General features: G+C 40.9%; 2 protein-coding genes across 5 annotated transcripts in view; one reads left to right on the top strand and one right to left on the bottom strand.

Annotated features, from left to right (window-relative positions):
* Positions 1 to 7,559, top strand: part of kcnq4 (potassium voltage-gated channel, KQT-like subfamily, member 4) — a 53,908-nt gene extending 46,349 nt beyond the window's left edge. Inside the window, exons 12-15 of one of the 2 annotated variants that reach the window (XM_085446562.1) lie at positions 2,082 to 2,213; positions 3,104 to 3,242; positions 4,513 to 4,669; positions 4,931 to 7,559. In XM_085446562.1, coding sequence (XP_085302688.1) covers positions 2,082 to 2,213; positions 3,104 to 3,242; positions 4,513 to 4,669; positions 4,931 to 4,998 — 496 coding nt within the window. In that variant the 3' untranslated portion in view covers positions 4,999 to 7,559. Of the gene's footprint in view, positions 1 to 2,081; positions 2,214 to 3,103; positions 3,243 to 4,512; positions 4,791 to 4,930 lie in introns of those variants that run through there. The other variant, XM_085446561.1, reaches the window with a different exon arrangement.
* Positions 7,560 to 7,825: 266 nt separating this feature from the next.
* Positions 7,826 to 10,846, bottom strand: cfap300 (cilia and flagella associated protein 300). Of its 3 annotated transcripts, none has more exons than XM_085446572.1 (7): positions 10,568 to 10,846; positions 10,377 to 10,458; positions 10,187 to 10,256; positions 9,910 to 10,067; positions 9,645 to 9,817; positions 9,493 to 9,559; positions 7,826 to 8,653 (listed from the first exon to the last, which is right to left on the bottom strand). In XM_085446572.1, the coding sequence occupies exons 1-7, from the start codon at positions 10,675 to 10,677 to the stop codon at positions 8,522 to 8,524; spliced, it is 792 nt and encodes a 263-aa protein (XP_085302698.1). In that variant the 5' UTR covers positions 10,678 to 10,846; the 3' UTR covers positions 7,826 to 8,521. The 3 variants fall into 3 exon arrangements, with proteins under 3 accessions (XP_085302698.1, XP_085302699.1, XP_085302700.1); XM_085446573.1 differs by having other exon boundaries at positions 10,563 to 10,630; XM_085446574.1 differs by having other exon boundaries at positions 10,556 to 10,618.
* Positions 10,847 to 25,595: the final 14,749 nt, after the last annotated feature.

Raw genomic sequence — 25,595 nt, 5'->3', positions numbered from 1 at the left:
CAGTAATGCCACAGTGATCGTTTGATATATGGACCTGCAGCAGAGTTTAGACCCAGACACGGCTAGTGACGTCAGACTGAACAACCGGATAGTGTTTAATCTTGAATCATCAGATTTTGTGTTCTTTCAGCTGAATATTTTTTAAAGTTATCAGATTTACACATCAAATTTTCCATAAGCATACTTAGCCACGTACTGTAGCTTATAGGGTTTATTCAGTAATCTAGTGAAGGATCAGACCTGCAGGGGCTCACCCTACTTGGCCCATGTAGAATTTGTGTCAGCACAACAGTCGTTTTTAATTCCCAGATAAATCCTTGCCATTTGACACTATCAGAGATCCACCTTTGCTGACTTGCAAAAATATTTGCATTGGCTAAGCAAGCATTTTAGGGCACAATTGACACTTCTATTTGTTCAGTCATTACTGTGTTTTTACGTCTCAGCTTCCGAGAAGTCGGGGGGTGGTGATGGTATCTTTCAGTGAGCAGTGCCAGCTGTAGTGTAGAACTGCGACTGACAGGAAGTTAACTGGAGAGAGAGGGGAGCCCTACTCTTATCCGACTGTGTATTATGAAAACCATATCAGTGGCCAGGAAGGAGAGTCAGCATTTTGAAGAAATCCTTGGAGGATCCAAATCTAAGCCCACCACCCCCTCCCATCCTGTCTCAACCTTTTCTTTTACCCACACCTGAGGCCCACCCTGGCAAAAAATCTGCACCTACCTGCAAAATAAGAAAAGATCGCCTGCAAAAATACCCCCAAACGCAGAAGTCATCAAGAAATAGAGTGCTGCGAGAGGAGGAGGAGGAGGAGTGTGCTGACGGCTGCTTCGGCACCAGCTGCAGACCTCCACTCCTCCTCCTCGCGCTCCTCTTCTCCTTCGCTTGCACCTTCTCCCTTTCTTTGCAGGACGGTCACTACAACACGCGGTCACTGGAAATGCAAGAGCTGCAGACCTCAACAAAGGTTACAGTGGTTATTACAGAAAATGACCCCTCGCGCAAGTTGAGATTTCACTGCTCGTGCATCGCCCACATGCGCACTTGTGTTGGTGTGTACATCAGCGAGCAGCAGCTACATTCATGTATGCATTTGTGCTATTACATTATTGTGTTTGTGGACACAGTTACCTATGCATGTGTGTTTTTTATTTCCCAAAACAGCTGAGCATTTCTGATTTCCGGCTTATTACAGCGACTCAGTCGTATGGGGTTGGAGAGATAGGATTGTCTCATAAAAAAAAAATCCCATCTTCCGTCCTTCTGCTTCCTTGCCTTTCCTTCCCTCATTCTCCCAAAACTCTCTTGACATGACGTGAAGGACAATCTATCACAGGGTGTGGAGAAAGCTTGGATGTGTAGCTGTGTCCAGCATGTCTAAGCTGACTAAGTGATAAGAAGGAAATTGAATGACCCATCCAACACAGAAAGCCTGGCGCGCACTCGCACCCATCCTCAAACTTTCCTCTGCTCTCTTCCCGTTATCTCTTGCACTCGCTCTGCTCCTTCCAGCGAAACGTCCGACCAGAACAGCTCTGGCGGCGCATGTTGTCATCGATGTGTTTGCTGCGTACAGTAGTGCTGGCTCGACAATCCTCGGTGTGTGACTCCCCCCACGCCGGGATGTGGATGGTGATGATGCATCCACTGGGAGCCGGAGCAGCTGTGGTCCACCAGTGGCTCCAGTGTGGCTGTCACACTGACAAAAGAGGAAGGGGGAGTGGGGGCTAGAGGCACGTGTGCGTGTGTTACCCGTTTCTGTCCGAAGAAAAGCTGAAACGGCAAATACTGATAAGGAAATGTCTCTGGGAGATGCTCTCATCGTCACAATATATCCACATGGTTTAGCAGGTTTGTGACTGTTACCATTATGCAGCTGTTTGTGAACGATAAGGTCACGCTGACTTTAATTAATCTTGTTATTGTCAAGGTGGGCTGCCTCATGTGATAGCCTCCCACCCCTGCATTCTTCCAAAAGTTCACTCAACCCCCGCTTGTGTGAGCGTGCGCTTTGAAGCCATCTAAAGGTGAACGGAGGAGCATTAACAGTGAGTTCTGTGTGTGTTGTCTGTGTGTAGGATCTTGAAGTTCCTTGTGGCCAAGAGGAAGTTTAAGGAGACACTACGCCCGTACGATGTGAAGGATGTCATAGAGCAGTATTCTGCTGGACACTTGGACATGCTGGGCCGCATCAAGAGCCTGCAGACCAGGTAGCTCTTTTAATTGTGTGTTTCATAGGAAGATATTTTTGTGAATCTGCTCTGAAGCACTCTTTAAAGCTCAACAAACAACATGTTATCTCTTGTTTATTTAACAAAAAAAAAGAAGAAAAATCAGTAGAAGAAGTGACTTGTGGCTCTATGAGGACAGTCTAGAAACTCACTGGCTTTTTGTGTCATGTTTTATCCTTTTAGGGTAATAATCAGTGTTTAGGTCAGGTTCGGATTATGGAAAACATTTTATTTTGAGTGCAGATGAACTTAGGCCAAAAAAGCTAATAAAAAGAAAAAGTTGCATTACTCCTTTACTCTCTGCAAAGATGGTTTAACTGCATGAAGCCAAAGATACTCTGAACACAAAAACCCAAAATATGACTCTGATCCGGACCAAAATGGTTTGGTATCAGATCACAAAGATGTCCTGTTTGTGAACGTCAGAGGCAGCATTTCACAGAATCTGTTGCCTGATAGACTATTTGGTTTTCGCCAAACATGTACTGCCATGAACTTTAACATTTAACATGCTAACTGACGCCTAGAGTCTGAGTCATAGCTCTGGTTTTTTTTTTTTGCATATGCTGGGATGTCCTTTCCTGGGGAGATTTCTTGTCTTGAATGTTTTCTACCTCTGAATAATCTTCCTCACTGTTGAAACATGGACCTCAGATTGTTTGGATGGCCTTGTAACCATTCCCCGATTGATGAGCAGCAATGACTGCTCGTTTGTGCAGCTGAACTGAGCTTGTTAAATTAAAGCACCTGAACTCAGTTGTGAAACTATTCACTTTCTCCATTGCCCTCCCATCAATCATGCTGAGCCAAAAAAAGTCTTGTAGTTTTTGGGTATTTACTCTTTATTATGGTTTATTTTTGTGAAAAAGGGTGGACCAGATAATTGGACGAGGAGCTGTTCAGCCAGATAAGAAGACACGTCCTGAAAAGGGAGAGAAGACACAGCCAGAACTGGACTCACTGGATGAGCTAAGCATGATGGGCCGTGTAGTCAAGGTGGAGAAACAGGTAATTCAATTCAATTCAATTCAATTTTATTTATATAGTGCCAAATCACAACAAAAGTCGCCTCAAGGCGCTTCATAGATACAGAGAAAAACCCAACAATCATATGACCCCCTATGAGCAAGCACTTTGGCGACAGTGGGAAGGAAAAACTCCCTTTTAACAGGAAGAAACCTCTGGCAGAACCAGGCTCAGGGAGGGGCGGCCATCTGCTGCGACCGGTTGGGGTGAGAGAAGGAAGACAGGATAAAAGACATGCTGTGGAAGAGAGACAGAGGTTAATAACAGATATGATTCAATGCAGAGAGGTCTGTTAATACATAGTGAGTGAGAAAGGTGACTGGAAAGGAAAAACTCAATGCATCATGGGAATCCCCTGGCAGCCTACGTCTATTGCAGCATAACTAAGGGAGGATTCAGGGTCACCTGGTCCAGCCCTAACTATATGCTTTAGCAAAAAGGAAAGTTTTAAGCCTAATCTTAAAAGCAGAGATAGTGTCTGTCTCCCGAATCCAAACTGGAAGCTGGTTCCACAGCCGAGGAGCCTGAAAACTGAAGGCTCTGCCTCCCATTTTACTTTTAAATACTCTAGGAACAACAAGTAGGCCTGCAGAGCGAGAGCGAAGTGCTCTAATAGGGTGATATGGTACTACAAGGTCATTAAGATAAGATGGGGCCTGATTATTTAAGACCTTGTATGTGAGGAGCAGGATTTTGAATTCAATTCTGGATTTAACAGGAAGCCAATGAAGGGAAGCCAAAACAGGAGAAATATGCTCTCTCTTTCTAGTCCCTGTCAGCACTCTTGCTGCAGCATTTTGGATTAGCTGAAGGCTTTTCAGTGAGTTTTTTGGACATCCTGATAATAATGAATTACAGTAGTCCAGCCTGGAAGTAATAAATGCATGAACTAGTTTTTCAGCGTCACTCTGAGACAGGATATTTCTAATTTTAGAGATGTTGCGCAAATGGAAGAAAGCAGTCTTACATATTTGTTTAATATGTGCTTTGAAGGACATGTCCTGGTCAAAAATGACTCCAAGGTTCCTCACAGTGTTACTGGAGGCCAAGGTAATGCCATCCAGAGTAAGAATCTGGTTAGATACCATATTTCTAAGATTTTCAGGGCCGAGTAATGGAGTAGAGTTTGATATATGAACAGTGGACCTGTTAAAGTGTGTTTTCTTTCTGTTCTGTAGCTCTCATGTGCTGTTAGGAAGTGATGAGATGTAGCTTACATGAGTGCCATTCATGTCTGTGTGTGTTTGTTCAGGTTCAGTCCATAGAAAACAAGCTGGACCTCCTGCTCAACTTTTACTCCCAGTGCCTGAAGAAAGGCTCGTCCAACTTTACCTTGTCCTCCCTCCTCGACCCCGACCTGACTTCTGACTACCACAGCCCCACGGACCAAAGAGACCTCTTCCCCTCTGCTAACACACTCAACATCTCTCAGTCTGAGAGCGGCAACTTGGAATGACAATGAGCTGACTGTTCGAACAAAGGCACAAACCCTTTACAGTATGTCTTCCTAAGGCTGTGTCCTCACTCAGCCTAAATGACTTCTCATCACTTCCTTTCATTTCAGTCTTCACTCTGCATCCCCCCTTTACTTTCCCCCTCGAGTGAACGTTTCCAGCCCGTGGCCAACAGATGGCTCCACCTGACAGGGAGCCACAGCCAAAGCTGCTCACCGCACACACCTCTGAACCCACTACTGTACATGAGGATGGAGATGAAGAAAGGACACGTGAACGACTAATACTTGACTACTGAACCACTCCCAGCCGCTCACTTCATGCTATATACATCGATGCCTAATTTAAAGCTGTAGATAATCGGTGCGGTTCACTGAAGTTTTTTAAAGTTTTAGAGAAATCTTTTGTCCACACCATCAGTTTTCATCAGACACTGATTTGTCTGTGATTACTTTGATAATTTAGGATGGCATCACAGCTCTTGAGTAGCACCAAAGGAGCTGAGACAAGGTGCTCCTGTGGAAAAGGGGAGAATCTCTCAGGCTCGACTGACAGCCACCAGACTCCAGTGGTATCATCTGAACAAAAGGAAGGGGTTAAACGTGTAAATCCTGCTTTAATTGCCCAAACTACACACATGAAACAGAGTTAGGAGAATGTGTTGGACTGGTGTGTATACAGTACATTACTCCTTAGAAGTTTGGTCTCCAACAAGCCCACATGCAAAAAAAACAACAGAGAAAGAAAGAAAACAACCCACACACATCCCTGTTTGACTGAAATAAGGAATGCTCGTACTTGTTTAGAATTTAATAGAGCCAAAATGTTCTTTAACAGGCTTTCAAATGCCACTTATCTCAGTAACCTGTATTTAAATTTAAACCCGCCCTTTAAAACTTGCTGTCTTGCAGCCCACGTTCCCGGCACGCATGCTCCTCAGACCAGATGGGGAAAAAAAATGAGAATTTCATGGACAGGAAAGCGTCACTTTCTCCAGAGCTTCCTGTCACTCACCCTTACCTTCAGGTCAGCTGCTTCAGGCAGTCTGCAGCGCCCGCTCTTAACTCTCACTGGGACATTTTGACCCAGTTTGGCGCAGTTTTGTTAAACATCGAATCCTGAAACGCATCCAGGTCAAATGCATGAATTTCCTTACCCGGATGAACGCTTGTGTGCTGGGAAACGGTTACAGCCTTACAGCCTCAGCTTGCAGCCGGCGCACTCTCTTTGTCTTTTCTGGTTTCTTTCTCGTTGCCCTTTTGCGCTCTAAATGCTCTCTGCTGATGGAAAAAACTGGAGAGTGCACAAATGCACACACATACACACATATATGAAAGTCCTTTTTACTTAAATACTCTGGCACTTGATGAATCTTTTGTTTTGATTTCTTTACTGTAATTGTGTTCATGCACTCGATTTCATGTAACCTAGAAGAGAGGATGTTTTTTAACGATTTCGGTTGTGAATGCAGGATTTAAGTTAATATATTTAATTAAGCTAGATATGATTGTTCAATTAATGTAGCATTTTATTTTCAAGTTAAATCATGGTTCACACGCACGAATTGCAGAGCTCATATGTATTATATATATATACTTTTTAAAAAAAATGTTTTCGTTTAATTGACTGAGAAAACATCCATCTTGCTGTATTTGGCCAGTAAAAACACGTCTTCTGTCCCTGTAAATCATTCATTCATTTGTTCCGGTCACGCCAGTTGACTCAGGTGCTCCACTTTAGACTTACACAGTGAATGTACTTCCTCGCACGGTCCTTTTAGATCTGTTTATGGTCTGTTGCTCTTGCTGCCATGAGGAATAAAATGGCACTATGAGCTTGCAGTTTTGCTCTCATTTAATTCACGGAGAGGCGCTCGGTAGCTTTATTACGTGGCCTAGATTATAGAAGAGGTGCCTATTTATTAGAGGCATTATTAAACTGAACAGTGCCACCGTCACTTTATTGTCAGCATTATGAAAATGTCTGCGAGATCTCTGTACTGCATGTTGTTTGTTTCGTGGTAGCCCCAGTATTAGAAGACCAACTTAAAGGATGTAAAACCTAGAGTTAAGACAGGAAAGGAAATTACCTGTGCCTTCTACTCCCTCGTTCTATCGTAAGCCCGCTTCGAAGAGACGTGTTTAACTGAAATCACGCGAGGATGGTCACATGCTACGTTACCGCAAAACGTCAAGATTGTTCTAAAGATTTGTTCTGACTGCTGTAAACTTTGGTATATTTGAGAATTTTGCTGAATGTTCGGGACATCGTTGTACCTAACAGGTCCTTATTGCATCGACACCCTTTCTGTATTAGATGTGGAGGCTGGAGGCATGGACATTTGTGTCGTTGCAGGAGTCTCTGCTGTCATGTCTTCTCTCATAAGCATGTCACGTAGCTCAGAATGGCTTCCACACAACTACCTCTGAGGCCACTAGGGGGCGCTAGTCTAGAAACCCAAGTATGAGAAACTTTAACTGTCTGACTGAATGCTATGCATGACTCAATCTGCACGTTCTTTTTTCATGTCTTCTTCATGACGCCCATCTTTCACTGTCTTGCTGCCATCCGACATTCCAGCATCGCTCTGTAGCGTCTCTATTTGTCTGAACTGTCGTTAAAGTGAAACTCAAACTGATCAAGCAATAAGAAAACTGAACAAAGTCTTCCAACTCTAATTGATGTGGCTACTGGTTGAATGAAACATGGCGCTGATTTATTTTCTAATCTAATGAGCACCTCCATTTGATCCTTTTAGGAGATGCAACAACAACAACAACATCTGCTGGAGATGAAATTGGATCACTTGACTAATTATTAATTTATTAAAGCTCTTTGGACTGTTTGCTGTTGGGTGTCTTTTATCTGGAAATAATACAAATTTTCAAAAGGAACTATAAAAATGCTTAAAATTCTGTTTCAAGATAAAAATGATACTCAACGTCTGCCAACAAACGTGGAAAAAGAGCTGCTACTCAACTCCCTGAAGGCTCCGATGTACATCATCCACACTCAAACTTCAAATTATTTCAGCCTTCCAGTAGGTGGCGCATGACAACCGCAACATATACCTTAGGTAGAAATGAAATGGAGCTAAAAAATAATAATAAATACAAGAAATAAGTCAATTTATTCAAGACTTTCTGAGACAAGATTGTTTAAAGGTGAATATCTGACCAAAAAAACAATGTATTTAAAATATTGACATCCTTATTTAGATGTTTATCTCCAAACATTCAGCTGCAAAGACACACTTTTAGTAAATTGTATGTGACAGGATTAAAACATTTTATTGCACAGTTTACACTCAAAACAGGGAACTGGTCTTCAGCTGCTTTCCTCATGGGAAGAAAACTGAAAATGTCTGATAGCCTGTATATAAAAGATGGATGTAGCCTCCAACGATGTCATCCACTGATTTGTGGACTCCTGTTTTGAGCATTTTGACTGTCACCATCTTGCTGTTGGAGACTTTACCTAAAAATATATAGTCTTTTTTTTTTTTAAAGGACCTTAATTTACAAAATGGAAATCATGCTGTATTCAATGAAGCTAGTAGAAATTGAGACTATAAAGTCACCATGGAAGAGTTTCCTGAGGTCATAAATGACTGCAACAGTAATATTTGTTTGCTCACTGGCTTCTATACAATTGCCCCCTCCCACCAAGAATGCAGGGTCAAGGCACTTTAACATTTGCCTTACTTTTCAGACCCATAGGAGATGCCCATCTTTTATATACAGTCTATTATGCATACATAGTGAGCAGCAGGAAATCAGCAGGTTTTCTATTTCCAGTTCTTTGCTGTCACACTGTGAAGTTGCCCACACCGTAGAAGTGACAGAACAAAGTCACGTGACGTTTATAAGGGTCGACAATCAAATAGGCAAATGTCTGCTCCTCCTCTCGCACCCCAGGGAAACATCGGCCAGACTCGTCCTACAGACGATAAAATTATGTGGTTAACACATGTGGGAACAACACGTCTCTGATTTGTCTCAATCTGTCTCAAGAATGCACTCACTTTATTAGGCATGCCTGTTCATCCGCTCGTTAGCGGATAAGTGTAATCAGCCAATCACACGGCAGAAAATGGAATTAGGCATATAGAAATGAACTGAATGTACTGAAGTTCAAACTGAGCATCAGAATGGAGAAGAAAGGTGATTTAAGAGACTTTGAACGTAACATAGCGTGGCCAGACTGCTCTTGATTTCTGCTGCTACATTCAAATGGTGAGGTCAGAATCTGGTATTAACAACATGAGAGCATGGATCCGTCCAGCCTTGTATCAACATGCTGTTGGTGGGGTAATGGTGAGGGGAATATTTTCTTTGGTTACTTTGTGGCCCCCCCCAGTACCAACTGACCATTGTTTATAAATGCCACAGCCTACCTGAGTATTGTTACCGAGCATGTCTATCTGTTAATGTTCACCGTACTTAAATATCATCAGATCTCAATCCAGTTGAACACCTTTCGGATGTGCTATCAGGTCAATACAGACAAAAATCTCAGAGGAATGTTTCAGATATGCCTAAAAAGGTGTACTTGACATCAAATAAAATTATCTGTGAACTTTAATATAAAATATAGCTGTAAGTGAATATAAGTCTATGTACTGTCAGTACATGCATGTTTACATCGTATGTTAATCCTCCCCCTAATACTCGCTTTTCTAAAATGACTAGCTTCTTATTTAGACTAACTTTATGAGCAGCACAACATTTTCTCTACATTTCACGGGGGAACAGGCAGACACTGAACCAGGGACTTACAAAGGCACAAACTTTGAGCACTTTGGAGACAACGGCGATCTTTTTCGTCTCTGGGTCCTTCTGCACACTGCGAAACAAATGCATCAAAATCTCACCATTAGGTCATGACTCATTTATGCATATAAATAAACATGGAGCCAGATGCTTCTCACCTGATCAGATCTTTGTATATTTGCTTCGTGGTGCTGATGTAAGGATCAATGGTGTCTTCATACTGACAGAGCTCACCCCCAAGACACAGGTGCTTGAAGAGGCTAAACAGAAACTCTCCCCGCTCCTCCCTCCCAACCACATAGTAGTGCTCAGACTCCTCGTCCCGCAACATCTGGAACAACCAAAGAGGTCATGAACTGGCTCAAAGTTAATAAAAACAACAAAATAAAATAAAGTAAAAAAGAAAAAAAAGATGAGAGTCACCTGTCGGAGTTCATCATAGTCAGGGTAGACATCATGAAAGCATTTAACTACATGCCCAGTGGGCCTCAAGATGCCGCAAGAATAAATTGGATCAAACAGCTCCATGGAGACCTTAGTGCAAGGCGTGGGCTCCACACTGACAGACACCATTGGCTTGTCTGCAACACACACACACACACACGAAAAAAAAAAAAAAAATCTGAAGAGACCTGACTGCAAAAACTGGAGCAGATGAGAGCAATTTCCTGATATCAGTGATGAAAGGTACATGACATACCAAGAGGCACCCAGACTCCAGCCTCCATCTTTCTCAGGCTGGACAGCACCTCAGGGTCTCTGAAGAAACACTGAGCACACACGGAGGGGGGTTCAAAAGTGACCCAAGACGCCTTTTCATCGTTTTAATCAGTCACATTGGGTTTGACAAAGCAGCATTACATTTTTATATTTTAATCCTAGAGACATACCAGAGCAAACTTTTCACTGCAGTAAGGGGAGAAACTGTGGTCAAAACTGAACGACTGAGCGGAAATCCTCCCCAGCATGGACCTGAATGTAACAAACAACCATCAGAGAGCATCCAACAGGTAGCAACACCGCAGATAAACAAAGGAAGAGGATTTTTCTTTTGTTTTTTAGGCTTAACTTCTTACGTCACCATTTCATCAACCGTGCCAAGGTGTCTTTGTCTTGTAGGAAAGAAAACGTCTTAGTGCGAAGAGCGTTAAAAGAAAAAGTCTGCTCAAACGCGTATTTTTCTTCCTCCATGTTTACTCTTTAATTGATCGTTAAGGGAAACACGAAGGCTTGCTCCTTTTCCATAAACGAGTGCAGGCCAATCAGCGACAGGTGTCCTCACGACCAGCCAATAAACTTCCTGTGTAGTGACTTGCCCCCCCCCAATCTAAGGTTTGTTTCGTTTACTTGTTGCTTTGGCAACGGACTCCCGTGACATCCCAAATTGGACTGGAAGCTTCTTTTTTACGGAATAAAGCCAAATACTGTGCAAATTACATCAACAAAAAAGAAAATGTATATTTTATGCTCGTTTATGAAACACACTCAAAAAAGGCCCAATTAAATGCAATAAAATTATCTAAAAAAATAAATAAAAATCTGCCCATTTTCTGTCTAATTTTGAACACAAAACAATGTAAAATTACGATATTAAATTTTATAGAATCTGGTTAAAAGAAATGTAACTGATAAGTATACATTCAGTTTAATCTAATAAATCTGTTTTTGTATATATCCAATTGCATTTACTCAAAATTATTGATTCATATTTATTTTATTTCTTATTTATTTTATTTTTTAATTTTTTAGCTTGGAGTGTAAAATTCACGCAGTTAATAAAAAAGACAAGCAGCTGTGAGGGGAACCCCTGTTTTTATTTTTTCCTGTTGCAGATACTACATAATAGTTATGACAATTACTAGCTGTTGTAGTTCACACTGTAAACATCTTCTTTTTATGTACACATACATATTAGATAGAACAGTAAAAATGTGGTAATGAACTTGGGGTAATGGAAAAGATGATCATGCTCCGCATCAAATACGTAACATTAGTTCACGTTAATAATGAAAATAGTTATTTGTACTTTTAAATTTGTACATTTAAAATTAGACTTTTCAAGAATAAAAATTTTAAAATAATTTATTTTAAAAAAACCACATAATTGTGTAAAAAAATGTCGTAAAGCATATTTTTTGTCATATTTTGGCAGGCCATCCTCTCCTATCAGCCACAAGAGGGCGACATTATCCGGCTGCGAAAACGCTCCGCACGCCTGCTGTGCTGCGTCAATCGTGTTCCCACGTCAGTGTTCCTGTGTTACCGTCTCCACGACTGTCTTATTTATGCTTCTGGATTTGTTTCCTCCTTCTCTATCTCCTATAGAAATGGCAAACATGGAACTGTTAGTTTTTCAGGGTAATAAACTCGTGTTACAGTGCAGTGAGATCACAGTTTATTACTGAATGTGGAAACAGCTGTTGACAAACGAATTTAAATTTAAAGTCTGGTACTTTTGTAACGGGTTTCAAATGATAAGAAACACCAGTGACACTGACATGAATCTATCAGTATGAGGATGAACTCCTGCTGTCGGCTGTTTAATGGGATTTGCTGATGAGGACGCTGTGATGCCGTCCAAAGAGAAAGCAGACTTTATTTCCATGACATTTGTCAACACAAAATGTAAATTCCTCTTTCCTGGTTTTGTTAACTTATTCCTCATTCTGTCATTTTCCTTTCTCAACTTCTCTTTTTTCCTTTCCGCATACTCGGTTAATTCCAAAAAACAACCTTTCAAAATGTTCCCTGTAAATTTCACAATCTGGCAGGAACACCTGGGGCACCACAAAGGCGAGGTGCCATTTAACATTTACCCTACATGCCATTTTTGGACGTCACATTCAAAGAATCTTCTAGGGAAAAAAAGAAAAACAATCCTAGGAAGGTCTTACTAAGAACCCTACAAACTTCTTCCTGGCACCAATACTTATTTCGTTACTAACATTCCCAACATTCCAGGATGTGCTATCCTTTTGGTCCACATTCCAGTGCAGGACACCGTATCCCTCTAAGAGAGGATATGGGGACACCCTTCCTGGAGACAGGATAAGATAATGTTGTGTCTTTATTTTTTATTTGCCACGGTCTCACGAAGCATACAGGGAGACGGCTGATAAATCTGAGGAAGGAAATGAATACCATTTTAAAGAAAACACTTCAACATATCCTAAGGGTTAATGTTTTTAAAAATTATGGTATTTTTGAATTAGTTTCATTTGGTGACACAGTGGTTAAAAACTAGTCCTGTGAGCCTGACCACTCTATGAAACCTCATTAGCCATACAGGTTTAGCTTTAGACCATCCTTAAAAATAATGATGATAAATGGAGCATTAAACTGAGCCATAGTTAAATATCATGTTGTCATAATGAAAACACACAGCCGGGGGATAATTCGGTGTGTCTAGACAGTGACAAGCTCAGAGAACAGGATGCAGGATGGGACCAAAATGGGGCCAAATTACATCCCAATGAATGGATTGGAGGAGACAGAAAATTATGCCAAATTGCTGTTTTGACACTGTACAGCCAGGGAATAACATAACATAACTGATTCAGGTTACTAAAATAAAAGAATTATTCTCATTTTCAGCTGATTGCTTTGTAGTAATTATGCCTGATTTCTGCTCATTAGATCTATCGGGATCAAAACACTGCAGCCTGGCAAACACGAGGCCCAAGCAGGTGAGACGATGTAAGAACTGAGAAATGTTGGGAGGCGAGTTCAGTCTTTCCACGCAGATTCAGAGGCAGATATGAAGGATACGAGGAGATCCCTCACTGTAGTTCTGCTCAGTAAGGACAAGGCTGATACTCTGAAGTCAATTTTTAACACTGTTGTTAATATTTAATGATGATTGATGATTTTACCCACTAAAATCATCATTTGCGTCCTTGAGCTTTCTCTTTACCCATGACAACAGATATTCTAAAATGTTTATGTAATTGTGTAAGAAATTATGTTTCATAAACTATTTTCACTGCTTTTGTGGGCATGCAGTGGCTAAACAATGGAAAGTGAGCTCATTAAATAAACTGAAGTTTTATTAAAAATCAATAATCATAATAATATGTACATACATAGTGATACCACAGCACAGTGAATGAATAAACGAATATGTATTTCCTGCTTTTTGCCTTTTCTTCTTCTTCACTTACACCCATGTCAGGATATAATGAAGACAATCTGCTTTCAATATATCGAGCATTATATAATAGTATTAAATTCTAGCATGCATGTTGCATGTTGATACCTACCGTTAGTGAATAAATCATAAGAAAAATACAATTATCTATTTATTTTATACATTTTCTTTTGATTTTCGGTTTCCCTGATAAGTTGCTTAGTGGGAAGTAGTTTATACTGGAGAAAATCTCATCAGTAACACTAAATCCCTGTGCAGCTTATTGTGATTTTCTCAGCACAGTGTTTCCCTTTAGATCAGATTACCCATTCTTCTGTCTTCTGATTAGCTGTCTCTTGCAGTCAGGTTTAAAAACTAGTTATGTGGGGTTCATGTGCTCAGGATAAGCCCTGTCTTTGACTCAAAGTCAAGCCCTTTAACACTGACCTATGAATCATTCACTCAAGAGATGAATCAGTGTTGAATCTACACATAAAACACAAATTAGCAAAGTGTCCAAAGATACAATTTTAAAGTGGATCTTTAGGCACTTTGTTACTCACAGCCTGTTGGGAAAAAAAACAACACATAATTTGTTCTCGTTACTTTAGTTGAATGTACAAAAAATGCTCCAGAAAACAAAGTTCGACAAGCATAACATTTTATTTTTCCATCAGTGAAGTTATTCTCAAGGAGCCATTATCCCAAAACTTAATGGTCTTAACCTGAAAAAAACAAAACAAAAGAGGAAACTGGACAAGTAGAAGAGAAAAGAAGAAAACTATTTACAGCGGATAAACAGTATCTGAAAGTCATGACCTGAAAAAAATAAAAATCCAGCAAAGATCGGACACAAGACCTGAGAGATGCATCCTTTCAGTTTGGTATGTCAAATTATACAAGAGCTGGATTTATGGAGTGATCAATCCAAATGTAATCCCCCCCCATAAATCTAACAATAATAAGTTTACAGCCATGTGTGAAACATGGTGGAGGCTCTATCATGGTCTGGGCACTGCATTTTCACCAGGGGAGAGCTTGTCAAAACACACTGCCAATGCAGTAAAAGCATATGCATGCTTATGTAACAGTGATAAAGTCTTACATAAGCATAGGAGTGGCTAAAATTTTTGCATGATGCTGCATACACAAGGCAGTAAAGTAAAGAAAGAAAAAAAAATCACAATAGGTCCAATTTATTCTGCTTTCACATCAAAAGCATGACAGCAATCCGGTCGTTAAGTCTGATGTCACTAGTCGTGTCTGGGCCTAAACTCCGCTGCAGGTCCATATATCAAACGATCACTGTGGCATTACTGAGAGTTGAAAAACTGTCTAAAGTCTTTCATCTTTAATAAAATGATCAGCGTTCTGCTCTACCAGGTGTAACAATTGAGTCCAGGCATCCATGAAAACGGAATTTATGACATTTAACGGAGTTGGAAGTTAGCAGGAAGTTAGCTCGCTAGCTTCTATCTAAATACAATATAGCATGTCCTGACTGCGGGGTTTTGGAAACAAAGTAAAACGTACAGCTCTGCTATCACTTCCAACATAAATGAAGACGGAAAACTAAACAGCAGTGACGTTTGTAGGGTTACTGAAGTTTGGCTAGCTGGTATATAATAATGTGCTACATGACCGCTAGCGACACAGCTATGTTAGCATAATATAAACAAGCTAACTTTTTTTCCACTGGATAAAAGTTAACGTGCGTGTTCTCGGTGGTCAGGAACAAATATAATCGCATGGCAGGATGCTTTAAAAGGACCAAACTTCAGCCAGGAGAACAACTGAGATAATCCATCCACAATACGAGGTTAGTCATTCATATACTGCTGCATGGGCTGGGCTGCAGTTACATCCTAAGGTTTTAAAAACCGAGCTTAAATAAATGATTAGCGGTAATAAAAGCCGAGGGAGGTCAACAGTGATCACTGACTGTTTTAGGAGCTTTTTGAGATTAAATAGAAGAAAATACAAAACATTAAACATGTTAACAACACAAAAGCCATATTAAACGCAGACTACTTTAGGCCCGGAAGTAGGATTCATCACGTCATCACTTAACGACCGGATAAAAGAATCCCTGAAAAGAGGGACTCTTTCTTATCTGTGCCTTCACAACTGAGCAAGAGGCTACTGTAACACATAGTTATTCACCATGCTCCATGCTCACTGTGCCTGGGAATATGAAAGTGTTGTGGAGCGGGAGATGTTTTGAACGACAGTGACACAAAGCAAACGAAGACAGATACAAAAAGTTAAAGATCAAGTGCTTGAAATGCTAACAACATTTTGAAAGCCAGCGTTGTGTGAAGCCTCTGTGGCAGCAGCGTGCTCAGTCTCCACGTCGTGTGCTGCTGAACTGAGCTAGCCTGATATGGACTCAGTGATGGCCATGTTTCCTATTCCCAAAACATACTGCAAAAGGAAAAAAAAAACTCCAGCTCACAAAGAAAGGCATGAACATTTGCTTTAGTTACAGAATGCTCGTATTGACGAAACAGCACTGTTGAAACAAAGTAATCGAAAGAAAGGGCTGTGCCCAGACTTGGAGAACAATGGAAAAATGCTGCTGGAGTATCTTGATAATAATGAATCACTATCTGAAGCTTTTCCTGATGATGTCATGGCGTAACTGAGCTCTTTTGATTCTGTTCAGGGTCAGTCAGCACAAGTTGGGAGTCCCAAAGGGATCTTAGTTATTCTCAGTCACTCAGCAAAGCTGCTGCGTGTGTGCATGGCATATTGTGATGCTGTGGAGCAGCATCGTTCATGGCAACATTAAATACAGCAACTATACCCGAACGCCGTGATTTATCACTGTTAGTTCAGCCGTCATAGATTTAACATTTGTGTCTGGCTCATTCTTTAGTGGCAAAAGTTTGTTTTCCTAAAATCATTTTAAATCATTTCAATTAAAGTTATGAATCTATTCACCATCGGGTTTTTACACAGCTCTGAGCATCTATGGAAAGACACATGCGAGCACAGCTTTTATTTTTATTGCTCTTGCCTCATCGGACAAACCCAGAAACCTGAACTACTTCCGACCATCTTCCTGTGAGAACACTCTCTTCTTTTACTTTCCTTCTTCACTGAGTGCATTTAAGAGATTCTGGGATTCCTAAAGGAGCCATGTAGGGGCATGTCGAGGTGGAGGACTAAATCAGAGAAGAGACAAGAGGGATAGAGGAGGGGTGGGGGGCTACAGACATAAAAATCTTGCTAAGATAAGACCTTCACCAGTGTGCCTGCCCTTTAGCGTGTGTCTGATCATATCTGTGGATTGTCTGTTCTGAGGCTCCTCACCACACTCGCTTTAACTCAGCGCTGTCAGCAACTCAAAACCTACTGATGGATAACAGGTGGAGTCATCAGATAGCGATGGTCCCTGGGGAGCAGTGGCTATGGTCTCTTAACAGGATTAATGTGGTGGTTTAGCAGACAATGAGGTTTCAGCTGTGCAAAGGTGAGAAGTCAGAATCATTAGATGCAGCATAAGTGAACCTTGCAGCTCTGTGAACCTGCAGAGATAATTATCAGTTGATTCCCATTCTGAGGTTCTGAAAGTATAATTTGCTTTCACCTCAGTATGACAAAGGTAATAATCTGCTAATACACCTCTGCTGGTTTCAGCACAGTCCTTCTACAAGTGTCTGGTCTTCACTCGTTACTCTGGCTCAGGAGTTTACTCTGTTTCTCTCTGCCATCCACCTCACATCACCTTTCTTCTGTTTGACAGCCGTCCATTGGCCACTTTCACTGATGAAATTCCTCTTAATTTCAGGAACTCTCCAGTATGCGACACCCTTAGTGACACAGACATCAACTTCTTCTTCTTCCAGCTTTTATCTCACCCGATCCCTAGCATCCTCTTCTGTCACACCAACTCTCTGCATGTCCTCCTTTCCTACGTTTCATGAACCTCCTTTGTGGTCTTCCTCTTCTCCTCCTTCAGCACCCTTTGTCCAAATATATCCACCATCCCATGAAACTGCACAACCAGAGGTGTTCCTCTGATATATTCATTTCTTGTACCTCACAATGAAAATCTTAATCTGCAGCTCAACCTCCTGTCTTTTTTTTTTTTTTTTTTTTACTGTACTTCAGGTCAATATTATAATCCTTGATGGCAAACATTTGAATACCAAGCTGATGTCATTTTCCGTTTACATCATTTGAGTTTCAAGCTGATGACTGAACTTGTTCCTCCTCTCTCTTGACATTTATGAGACTCCCTTCTTATCCCAGTTCTCCACTGTTTGGCCTGTTTGCGCCCGCATCTCCGTGTTTATGCCCCATGTGCAGTTGCCTAACACAGAACATGAAGCTGAATGTTCCAGGAATGTAACCTCGAGTCTTTGCCAACTTGTTGTAGCCTCTGACGGAGACAATCTTGCTTCTGTGACACTGACAACTAATGACAAGCTCGTACTGTACTGCTGCCTGCCTGGCATATGTTGATGTTTGTGTGATTATTTTACATGCTCACTGGAAGTAAAGCTCCATGCCGTCCTGTTGTGCTTTAATACGAAATATGAAAAACTTGCTAAATTCTGAGAAAGGAGTGGGAGACATGTACAGAGATAAAATTACCAGAGAATGTCTAATTGACAGGTTTGTAGCTTGAACCCATCCGCTGGAACGTTGAAGACAATATAATTACACTGTAAAGCAAGACACAAGTAGGCAAGCTTCTTCATGTTTCTCGTGCACGGGAGAGAACCGGACAGGCACCGTTCCTTCGCTTGACCCCAGTTGCTCTCGTCCGTTCTCCCGTACCACTGTTCTTTTATTGAGGTTACATGAATATGCATAAGTTCATTAACATATGACGTCTACATACACACAAAGAGTACCTTGCCTGTGTGTGTGTGTGTGTGTGTGTGTGTGTGTGTGTGTGTGTGTGTGGACTGCTGATCAAAGGGTCAAACATCCTTGGTCAGGAAGAGGGTAGCCTCCAGAGGTGGGACCAAGTCATTGTTTTGCAAGTCTCAAGTAAGTCTCAAGTCTTTATCCTCAAGTCTCAAGTCAAGTCTCAAGTAATGTCAGGCAAGTCAGAGTCGAGTCTCAAGTCACTGGTGTAAAAGTCCGAGTCAAGTCACAAGTCTGAAACTTTGAATTTCAAGTCCTTTTGAGTCTTTAAAAAAAAAAACAAAACGAAAAAATAATGTTGCAGTTATATGCTAAATGTAAATATTAGACCATGTAATTTTAAAATCTGTGTTTTTCTCAACACATGACAAAATAGTGAACTTAGAAAATATACACAAATTGTGAAATTGCACCTCTTTAAAATGCAGCTCAATTAAACCTAGCTCCAAGAATAATTTTCACCGACAGTTCTGAGATACGCTGCATGTTATTCTTGGATGCGGTTGTAGGACCGGCTTTAAAATCGCATGACAAAAATATCATACACATTAAAAAAAAAACTGTATCACCAACATAGCCTGGACAACATTTGCTAGTTAGATGAAGTCAGCTATCTCATCTTAGCATATTTATATGCATATTTATAATCATACGGTTCTTGGAGTGAGTGCACACACTCATGAAGTTTAGTAACTTCCGGTCACTGCAACAAGCCCAGGTACAGTTTACCGACGGATGGGTGCAGGACCTTGAAATGCACCGTGTAGAACGAAAGACCATCGTACGTATCATAAGTTTACCAGTCTCACAAATTGTTGTCATAAATACACATTCCTTAACCGTTTATTAATAGGACCTTTGAGCTCAACGGTAATTAATTAGTAGTGGAAATAATTTCTGGTAGCATCACAGAAATGTAGCAGTGACAATAATATTGTATGCTGTAATCGTACTGGGCAATTAGTGATACAAAAAACCTGTTTTATCCTGTGAATAAAAGCATATGTTTTTGTCAATGTACCATAATAACAGAAGCGAAACACAATATTGTGTCAGGACAATTCACTATTTATGCACAATAAATAAAGGAGCATAGCGCGACAATTTCTGTTCAGCGCCAGACTTGCTTGTAACCTATATCACCAATTATGTTATGAAAATGACGTATTAACTACTAAAAAACACTGACCTTCGTGTAAATGCTTGGAGCAGACTAACCTGTGAGCTGGAGTGTTCTGGGACGTTATATTTGATCTTTGAATGGCTGCAATCCAGGCCATCCGTCGCCTCTTTGTTACTTCGGAAACATGGCTTGAACAATTTCTCTTCAACGACGTAATCCGATAACAACCGATCTCTTTACCCGTCGGCTTCCCGTGGCTGTCATGCGACCGGCTATTGCAGTTAATAATACAACAGCTTCTTGACATTTTTGTGTTTCTTTTTATCACTGTATAACTGATTTTAATTGAAAGCCTGCGTGCGCTAGTACCGCTTGCCACGAGTTCCCAGAATCCTTTGCGGTTCTACCCGTGAATGACGTCACATTTTCAATCTCTATATAATATGCATGTTAAATTTTATATTTGGGGTAAAATATCAAGTCTTTTCAAGTAAACCGGTTCAAGTCCAATTCAAGTCCCAAGTCATTGGTGTAAAAGTCCAAGTCAAGTCACAAGTCTTAGAACATTTTTTCAAGTCAAGTCTAAAGTCATAAAATTAATGACTCGAGTCTGACTCGAGTCCAAGTCATGTGACTCGAGTCCACACCTCTGGTAGCCTCCCCCTCACCCTAGATGGTTCATCCTAGATAACATGGTGAGGAAGTCCTGCAGTTCATCTAAACAAAGAGCACTTAGACTAGAACAGACGCAACTACGTTAATCCTACCATAAAACAATAAGACACGGTATGACCTCTCATGCTCCCAAAGTGCTGTCTAATACACACAAAGTTTGCAGACTATCAAGGATCAAAACCTCTACCAATCTACAACTAATTACAAAACTCTAAGCATATATAAGTAAATATTTCTAAGCATAAATGACAATCAACAATACAAATCTAACACTAATAATGGCCTAAAATAATACTGACAAAGACACCAAATTATCCTGAACCATGAACTCTTTCCTCCGTCTCAAATCCCTGTTGAGACCTGTGAAAGGCTTGTGTTACACTTACAGGAACAAGATCAGATGAACAGATAACAAACATAAGAGAGCTGAGGAGCACTGCTGATGCTGCTGCCCACATTGTTTGCCCCCTGAACTCTTCTCTGCTCCAAACACAATAAAACTCTTCCTTTGGACCAACCTACCCGATCTTGATGGAACAAATATTTGTGCTGCATACGTGTCATTCTGTGAGTCTTGCAATTCGAAAGCTTTTCACCAAAATTTTAGTCCTTGTAAAAGGTATTTTCTGACTTTTTGACAATTTGTAGGGCTACATTTAGTAATCAAGAAACATTACTACTCACAAATTTGTGTTACTTTTTTCCTGCTCCTTGCAGGGTTTATTCTCATAGACTGTTACTTTGTTTCCAAGACTGTCATTAATAAAGCAACAAATCACAGCAACGGTCATTCCAAAGGACTTTGTTTTGTACTCTATAGTATTTTAGAGAAAACCCCAAGAATGAAGTGACCTTGTATGAGCAGGCACTTTGAGACGGTGGGAAGGAAAAACTCTCTTTTAACAGGAAGAAACCTCCGGCAAAACCAGGCTCAGGGATGGACAGCCATGTGCCGCAACCAGTTGGGGTGAGAGAAAAGAAGAAAGACAAGACAAAAAAAAGAGCATAGAAAAGGACAGAACAAAACACTGACTAAGGGAAGAAGAGGAAGAGTTAATGATTGCTACAGTGGTATATAAACATGTGGGGAGTGACAAGAGGTGAGTGGGGACGAGATGCTTGATGCATCGCAATGAATCAGAGGAAGTCCCGCAGCTGTCAGGGTTACCTGATATAGCTCTAACTATAGACTTTATCAGAAACAAAAGTTTTAAAGGTTAATCATAAAAGTAGAGGAAGTGTAAACACACAGAACCAAGGCTGGTAGCAAAGTTTTGGTTAATTCACAGAAAATGTCCTATTTTCTCTTTTTTTCCTGCTTTTTTTCACTGTGGATCCACTAAAATAGAAATTTCTAAAGTAAAAACTATTTGTTTTCTATTTTCCAGTGGGGTGCATTAGAGTCTTTGGTGGGCCCATTCTGGCCCTGGGCCTGTTAGGATAGCCTGTAGCAGCTGGGTTCAAACAGGAGGCTTGAGGCAAAAATGTAGCCCAGTGGTGTTACTTGTTTCCAGCAACAGCCTCTGATGTTAACTGGCGGCCCTTTATAAACTGCTGCTATCTGGCCCTGAAGACATACCACTATCTGGGGTTATATACTGAACTAAACTGCACACATGTTGCTTACCTAATAAACTATATTAATATCAAATCAATATTCCAGACAACCATGATAACATCCATTAAATATTGCCCACTTGGCCCAATGACAACAATCCACAATCTTAGTTTAGTAGTTAGTTTATTGTACAATCAACATTAAACTAATGTAGCTGTTCAATCCCTTCTTCACCATTAAGAGCAAACACAGGTAAGATAATCTTATTCAAAAGGTAAGTGTTAAAGTGCTGGCTTCCACCAACTTAACCAAACTCTGCGTACTAATGGAAATTTTCTTTCCTAGGCAGACATTAAACAGTACTAGCTGGAAGACTGCCCACAAGGAAAACCTATAGCCAAATAAGCAAAAAAACAAAAAAACAAAACAAAAAACCCCACAAACTTTTATATGAGTGCCCTTTTCTTTAATATAAATATTAAAATCACTCATGTTTATCTGACTAAGTAATAAAGACGACCTTCTTTACAGGCCTTATGTTTGACACTGGTGCTGTAGAGGCTCTTGGGTAAATAACAGACAGCATTAAATGGGGTGGGGTGAGTTTTAAAGTGCTTTTCAGTGACAGCTGCCGCTGTAGGTAGGCTTAAGTACCCCTAAACACTTCTTCTTTGCGTGCTTTCAGTTTGGTTTGTGATAATTTGGTTTGTGTGAATTTAAGTGTCAAAGTAAAAATGTATTTTGGGCCGGTGAGTGAAGCTACAAACTGAAGTAATTCAAAGGGGATATTGTTTAAAAGCTGGAATTTTCAAAGAGGTCCAGAGAGCAGCCCTGGGATGTATTCTCCATTAGTAGAGATGACTGCCTTCAGATGGATGAACACAGGGATGGGTGACAGGTATTGAGCGAGGGTCAGTCCCTGTGGAGATGCATAGATGGAATATGGCTGGGGGAGGGTTTGGAGGAGAAGGGTGTATAAAGGTCCACCTGAGGCCTCCCTTTTTCTTTTTAAACACCAAAGATGACATCATCAACAAGGGAAAGGGGTGTGTATTCGAGGGTGCGTTTCCTCTCTACTCACAGCGGACACAGATCTATCCAGCTCCTCCTTCGCTATCCCCTGTTTTTTTCCTTACTTTGGTAGGAAAAAAAATCAGTTTTTATTACATAAGATGTAGCGCTTGCAATACAATGTAACCAATTAATCCATGATATCTGAAAAGCTCCATGAAAACACTTCTCATGCATCAGGACTAATAAAAAGGAAATAAAACGACAAGCCCCTGCATGCAGCCTGCAGTCACCTCCACCTTTTCATGTGGCAAGAAAAATGAAGGAGATTTTTATTTGATTATACAGAAACACCTCGAGGCTACGACTTTGTTCCATAATATGTAACTGTTGGCCCTGAACGCATTTAAAGTGACTGCAGGTCCAGATCTGTCCCATATTTAAGCAGGAAATGTTTGATTCAATAATCTTTTTTTGTTAGCATGTGAACAGTTTCATGATTTTCATGATTCATGATGCACGAGCCACACATTTTCTTGCACTTTGTTCTATAGAAAAGTGATTATCACCGCTGAAATTCTGCTAGACTTGCTTATTCCAGGACATAAAGACATATGCAGTCACTGCTGAATTGTATTAAGCAGAAGTTACTCTGCTGACATTAAAAGAGCTTCTAGATTTTCAGCAGTTTAGTTTTTAGTCTAACTGAATGATTCAGAATCTCTCAATCTCAGTCAGCAATAATCAATATGGAAGTCAGTGTTTTCACAATCAATATGAATCAGAGGTGACAGACATGTGAGGGTAACAGACAGGCTGAACTTTACATCCTTCTGTTGTGCCAGCGGGGGGGTCGCTCCGTTTTTCCTGACTGTGAGTCTGAACAGCTATTTGATTTGATATGATTTGTTTTTTCCAGATATCTGTGGTTCTCCTAATTTGGAGACATTTCTTGGTAGCTATCAGATATATTACCAAGAAATTTAGGACAGTGAACAAATTTTATTGGGAAGTTTCTCATTCCCCTCAGGAGAAATTTTTGAGCTGATTGTAAAACTTATATTTACCTCCATTTGTGGAGAAATTATTCTAATTTTAAAAATCTCTGGAAAGAGCTCCTCAGGTAACTCTTAATATGAGTTTTTTTAAAGGGCTTCATATTTGAGTCAAATCAATCTAGTAATGGGAACATGGACAATAGTTGCTGTTCATTTAAAGTCAATCGTTTTCACATCCTCTTTCCACAGTTTCCACAGTTAAAAACTTAAATGTCAGTAAATGTCTTCCTTTTTCACCCTTGTTGCTCCAACACCAGCTGACCGTGAGCCAGTGTTTTAGTGCAAATGGAGATATAGATCCCTCCAGATCTGTTTTACACGAGCAGGAATCTGAGACTGAAAGTGACCCGAACCAGTAGAATCATAATCTTCAAGCTCTGTAAGATACGTAGCCACCGAACAAAGATACGTCCAATGCTCCCTGTGCAGCTGCAGAGAAGAACAAACAGTACAGTGAAATTCTTCCAAGCGTCTGTGCTTCTCATCAACACTGACATGTGGGTGATTTTTCCATACACCTACGACTAACTGCCTCAAAAACACCCAGAGACACTGCTGACACACTCTGTACTTCGCTGATGTGTGCTGCCAGCACGCCCATTCTTGTTTACTATCAACCACATGTCCTGCTCCTTCCTGGAACAGGAAATGCTCCAGAGAAATGGAGATGGATACATGTCCACTCCTTCGCAGGGTCAGAAGTGCAGACCTCCACCCCGACACAGTGCAGCTGGTATATCTGGCCTTGCTGCGTAGTGTCATGGGAGGATTATGAGGCAAAGCTCAAGAGGGGGATTGTTCCTCAGGATGAGCATGTGTGCATGCGTCTGTGACTGGCTGCTGTCATGCGCCTGTCAGCTCCAGCATCATTGATTCTTCCTGAAGGTTCTTGTCAGGAAAATACAGAGCAAATCGCTCAAAATGCACACACAACTCCTTTTTGTGAGTGCGTGTTTGATTGTGTGTGTCAGCATGTGTGCAAACGTGCTGCTTTCCCCTTGACTGCGCGCTCTGACAGCTCCGTGAGTATGTATAGCCTCTATTGTTAACACGTGTGGCCTCAGCCTCCACAGTTCAGTCTATTTTCGGGAAATGACCTCACAAACAGAAGCACTGCTGATCGGTTTAGGGTTGCTTTTTTCTGCTTCTTCCTCTGACAGATTATGTGTCACGGTTAAACATCTAGAGGTCTTCTTAAGGCCTGAGTCACTGCAGTCTGGGTCAGGCCTTTGTGTTAAATGTACACGCGTACACGAGGCTTGCAACACACCACCTACAGATCTTGTGAAATACATTTCCAACAACCGTCCAAGATGATTTAGTATCCTCGCCTTCACTGATGAATCACACGCAAGCTTCCTCATCTATTGATGCCTGACTCAGGGGTCTTATTTTCAGGGAGGTCCACACACACACACACACACACACACACACACACACACACACACACACACACACACACACACACACACACACACACACCTTCTCTTGGAGATTGCTACAGTCAAGCTTTTGTATGCTACTCTGCAGCTACCAATATGTGTGCAAAACAGCATTCCTTGCATGTTAGCGCCAATGAGTCAGTCATCACTAAAAGGCAAACAGCATGTACAGTAAAGAGGTATGATAATGACTGAGAAGGCGATGACTGTGAAACAGAGGTATACATCGCTCTGA

The sequence above is a fragment of the Copadichromis virginalis genome, linkage group LG22 (genome assembly GCF_057382275.1).
Source record: "Copadichromis virginalis isolate Kocher_CV1m ecotype Utaka linkage group LG22, C_Virginalis_male_GT1.1, whole genome shotgun sequence".
In the NCBI taxonomy this organism is placed as follows: Eukaryota; Metazoa; Chordata; class Actinopteri; order Cichliformes; family Cichlidae; genus Copadichromis; species Copadichromis virginalis.
Note: the sequence above shows the minus strand (reverse complement) of the source record. Positions and strands in the feature narration are given on the sequence as shown.

Excerpts from the sequence above, each read along its gene's own strand:
- cfap300 (XM_085446572.1), bottom strand. The coding sequence starts at position 10,677 with ATGGAGGAAGAAAAATACGCGTTTGAGCAGACTTTTTCTTTTAACGCT. Across the intron at positions 9,560-9,644 it reads ATATACAAAGATCTGATCAG|TGTGCAGAAGGACCCAGAGA; the intron begins GTGAGAAGCATC and ends TTTGTTTCGCAG. Across the intron at positions 8,654-9,492 it reads TGCTCAAAGTTTGTGCCTTT|GACGAGTCTGGCCGATGTTT; the intron begins GTAAGTCCCTGG and ends TATCGTCTGTAG.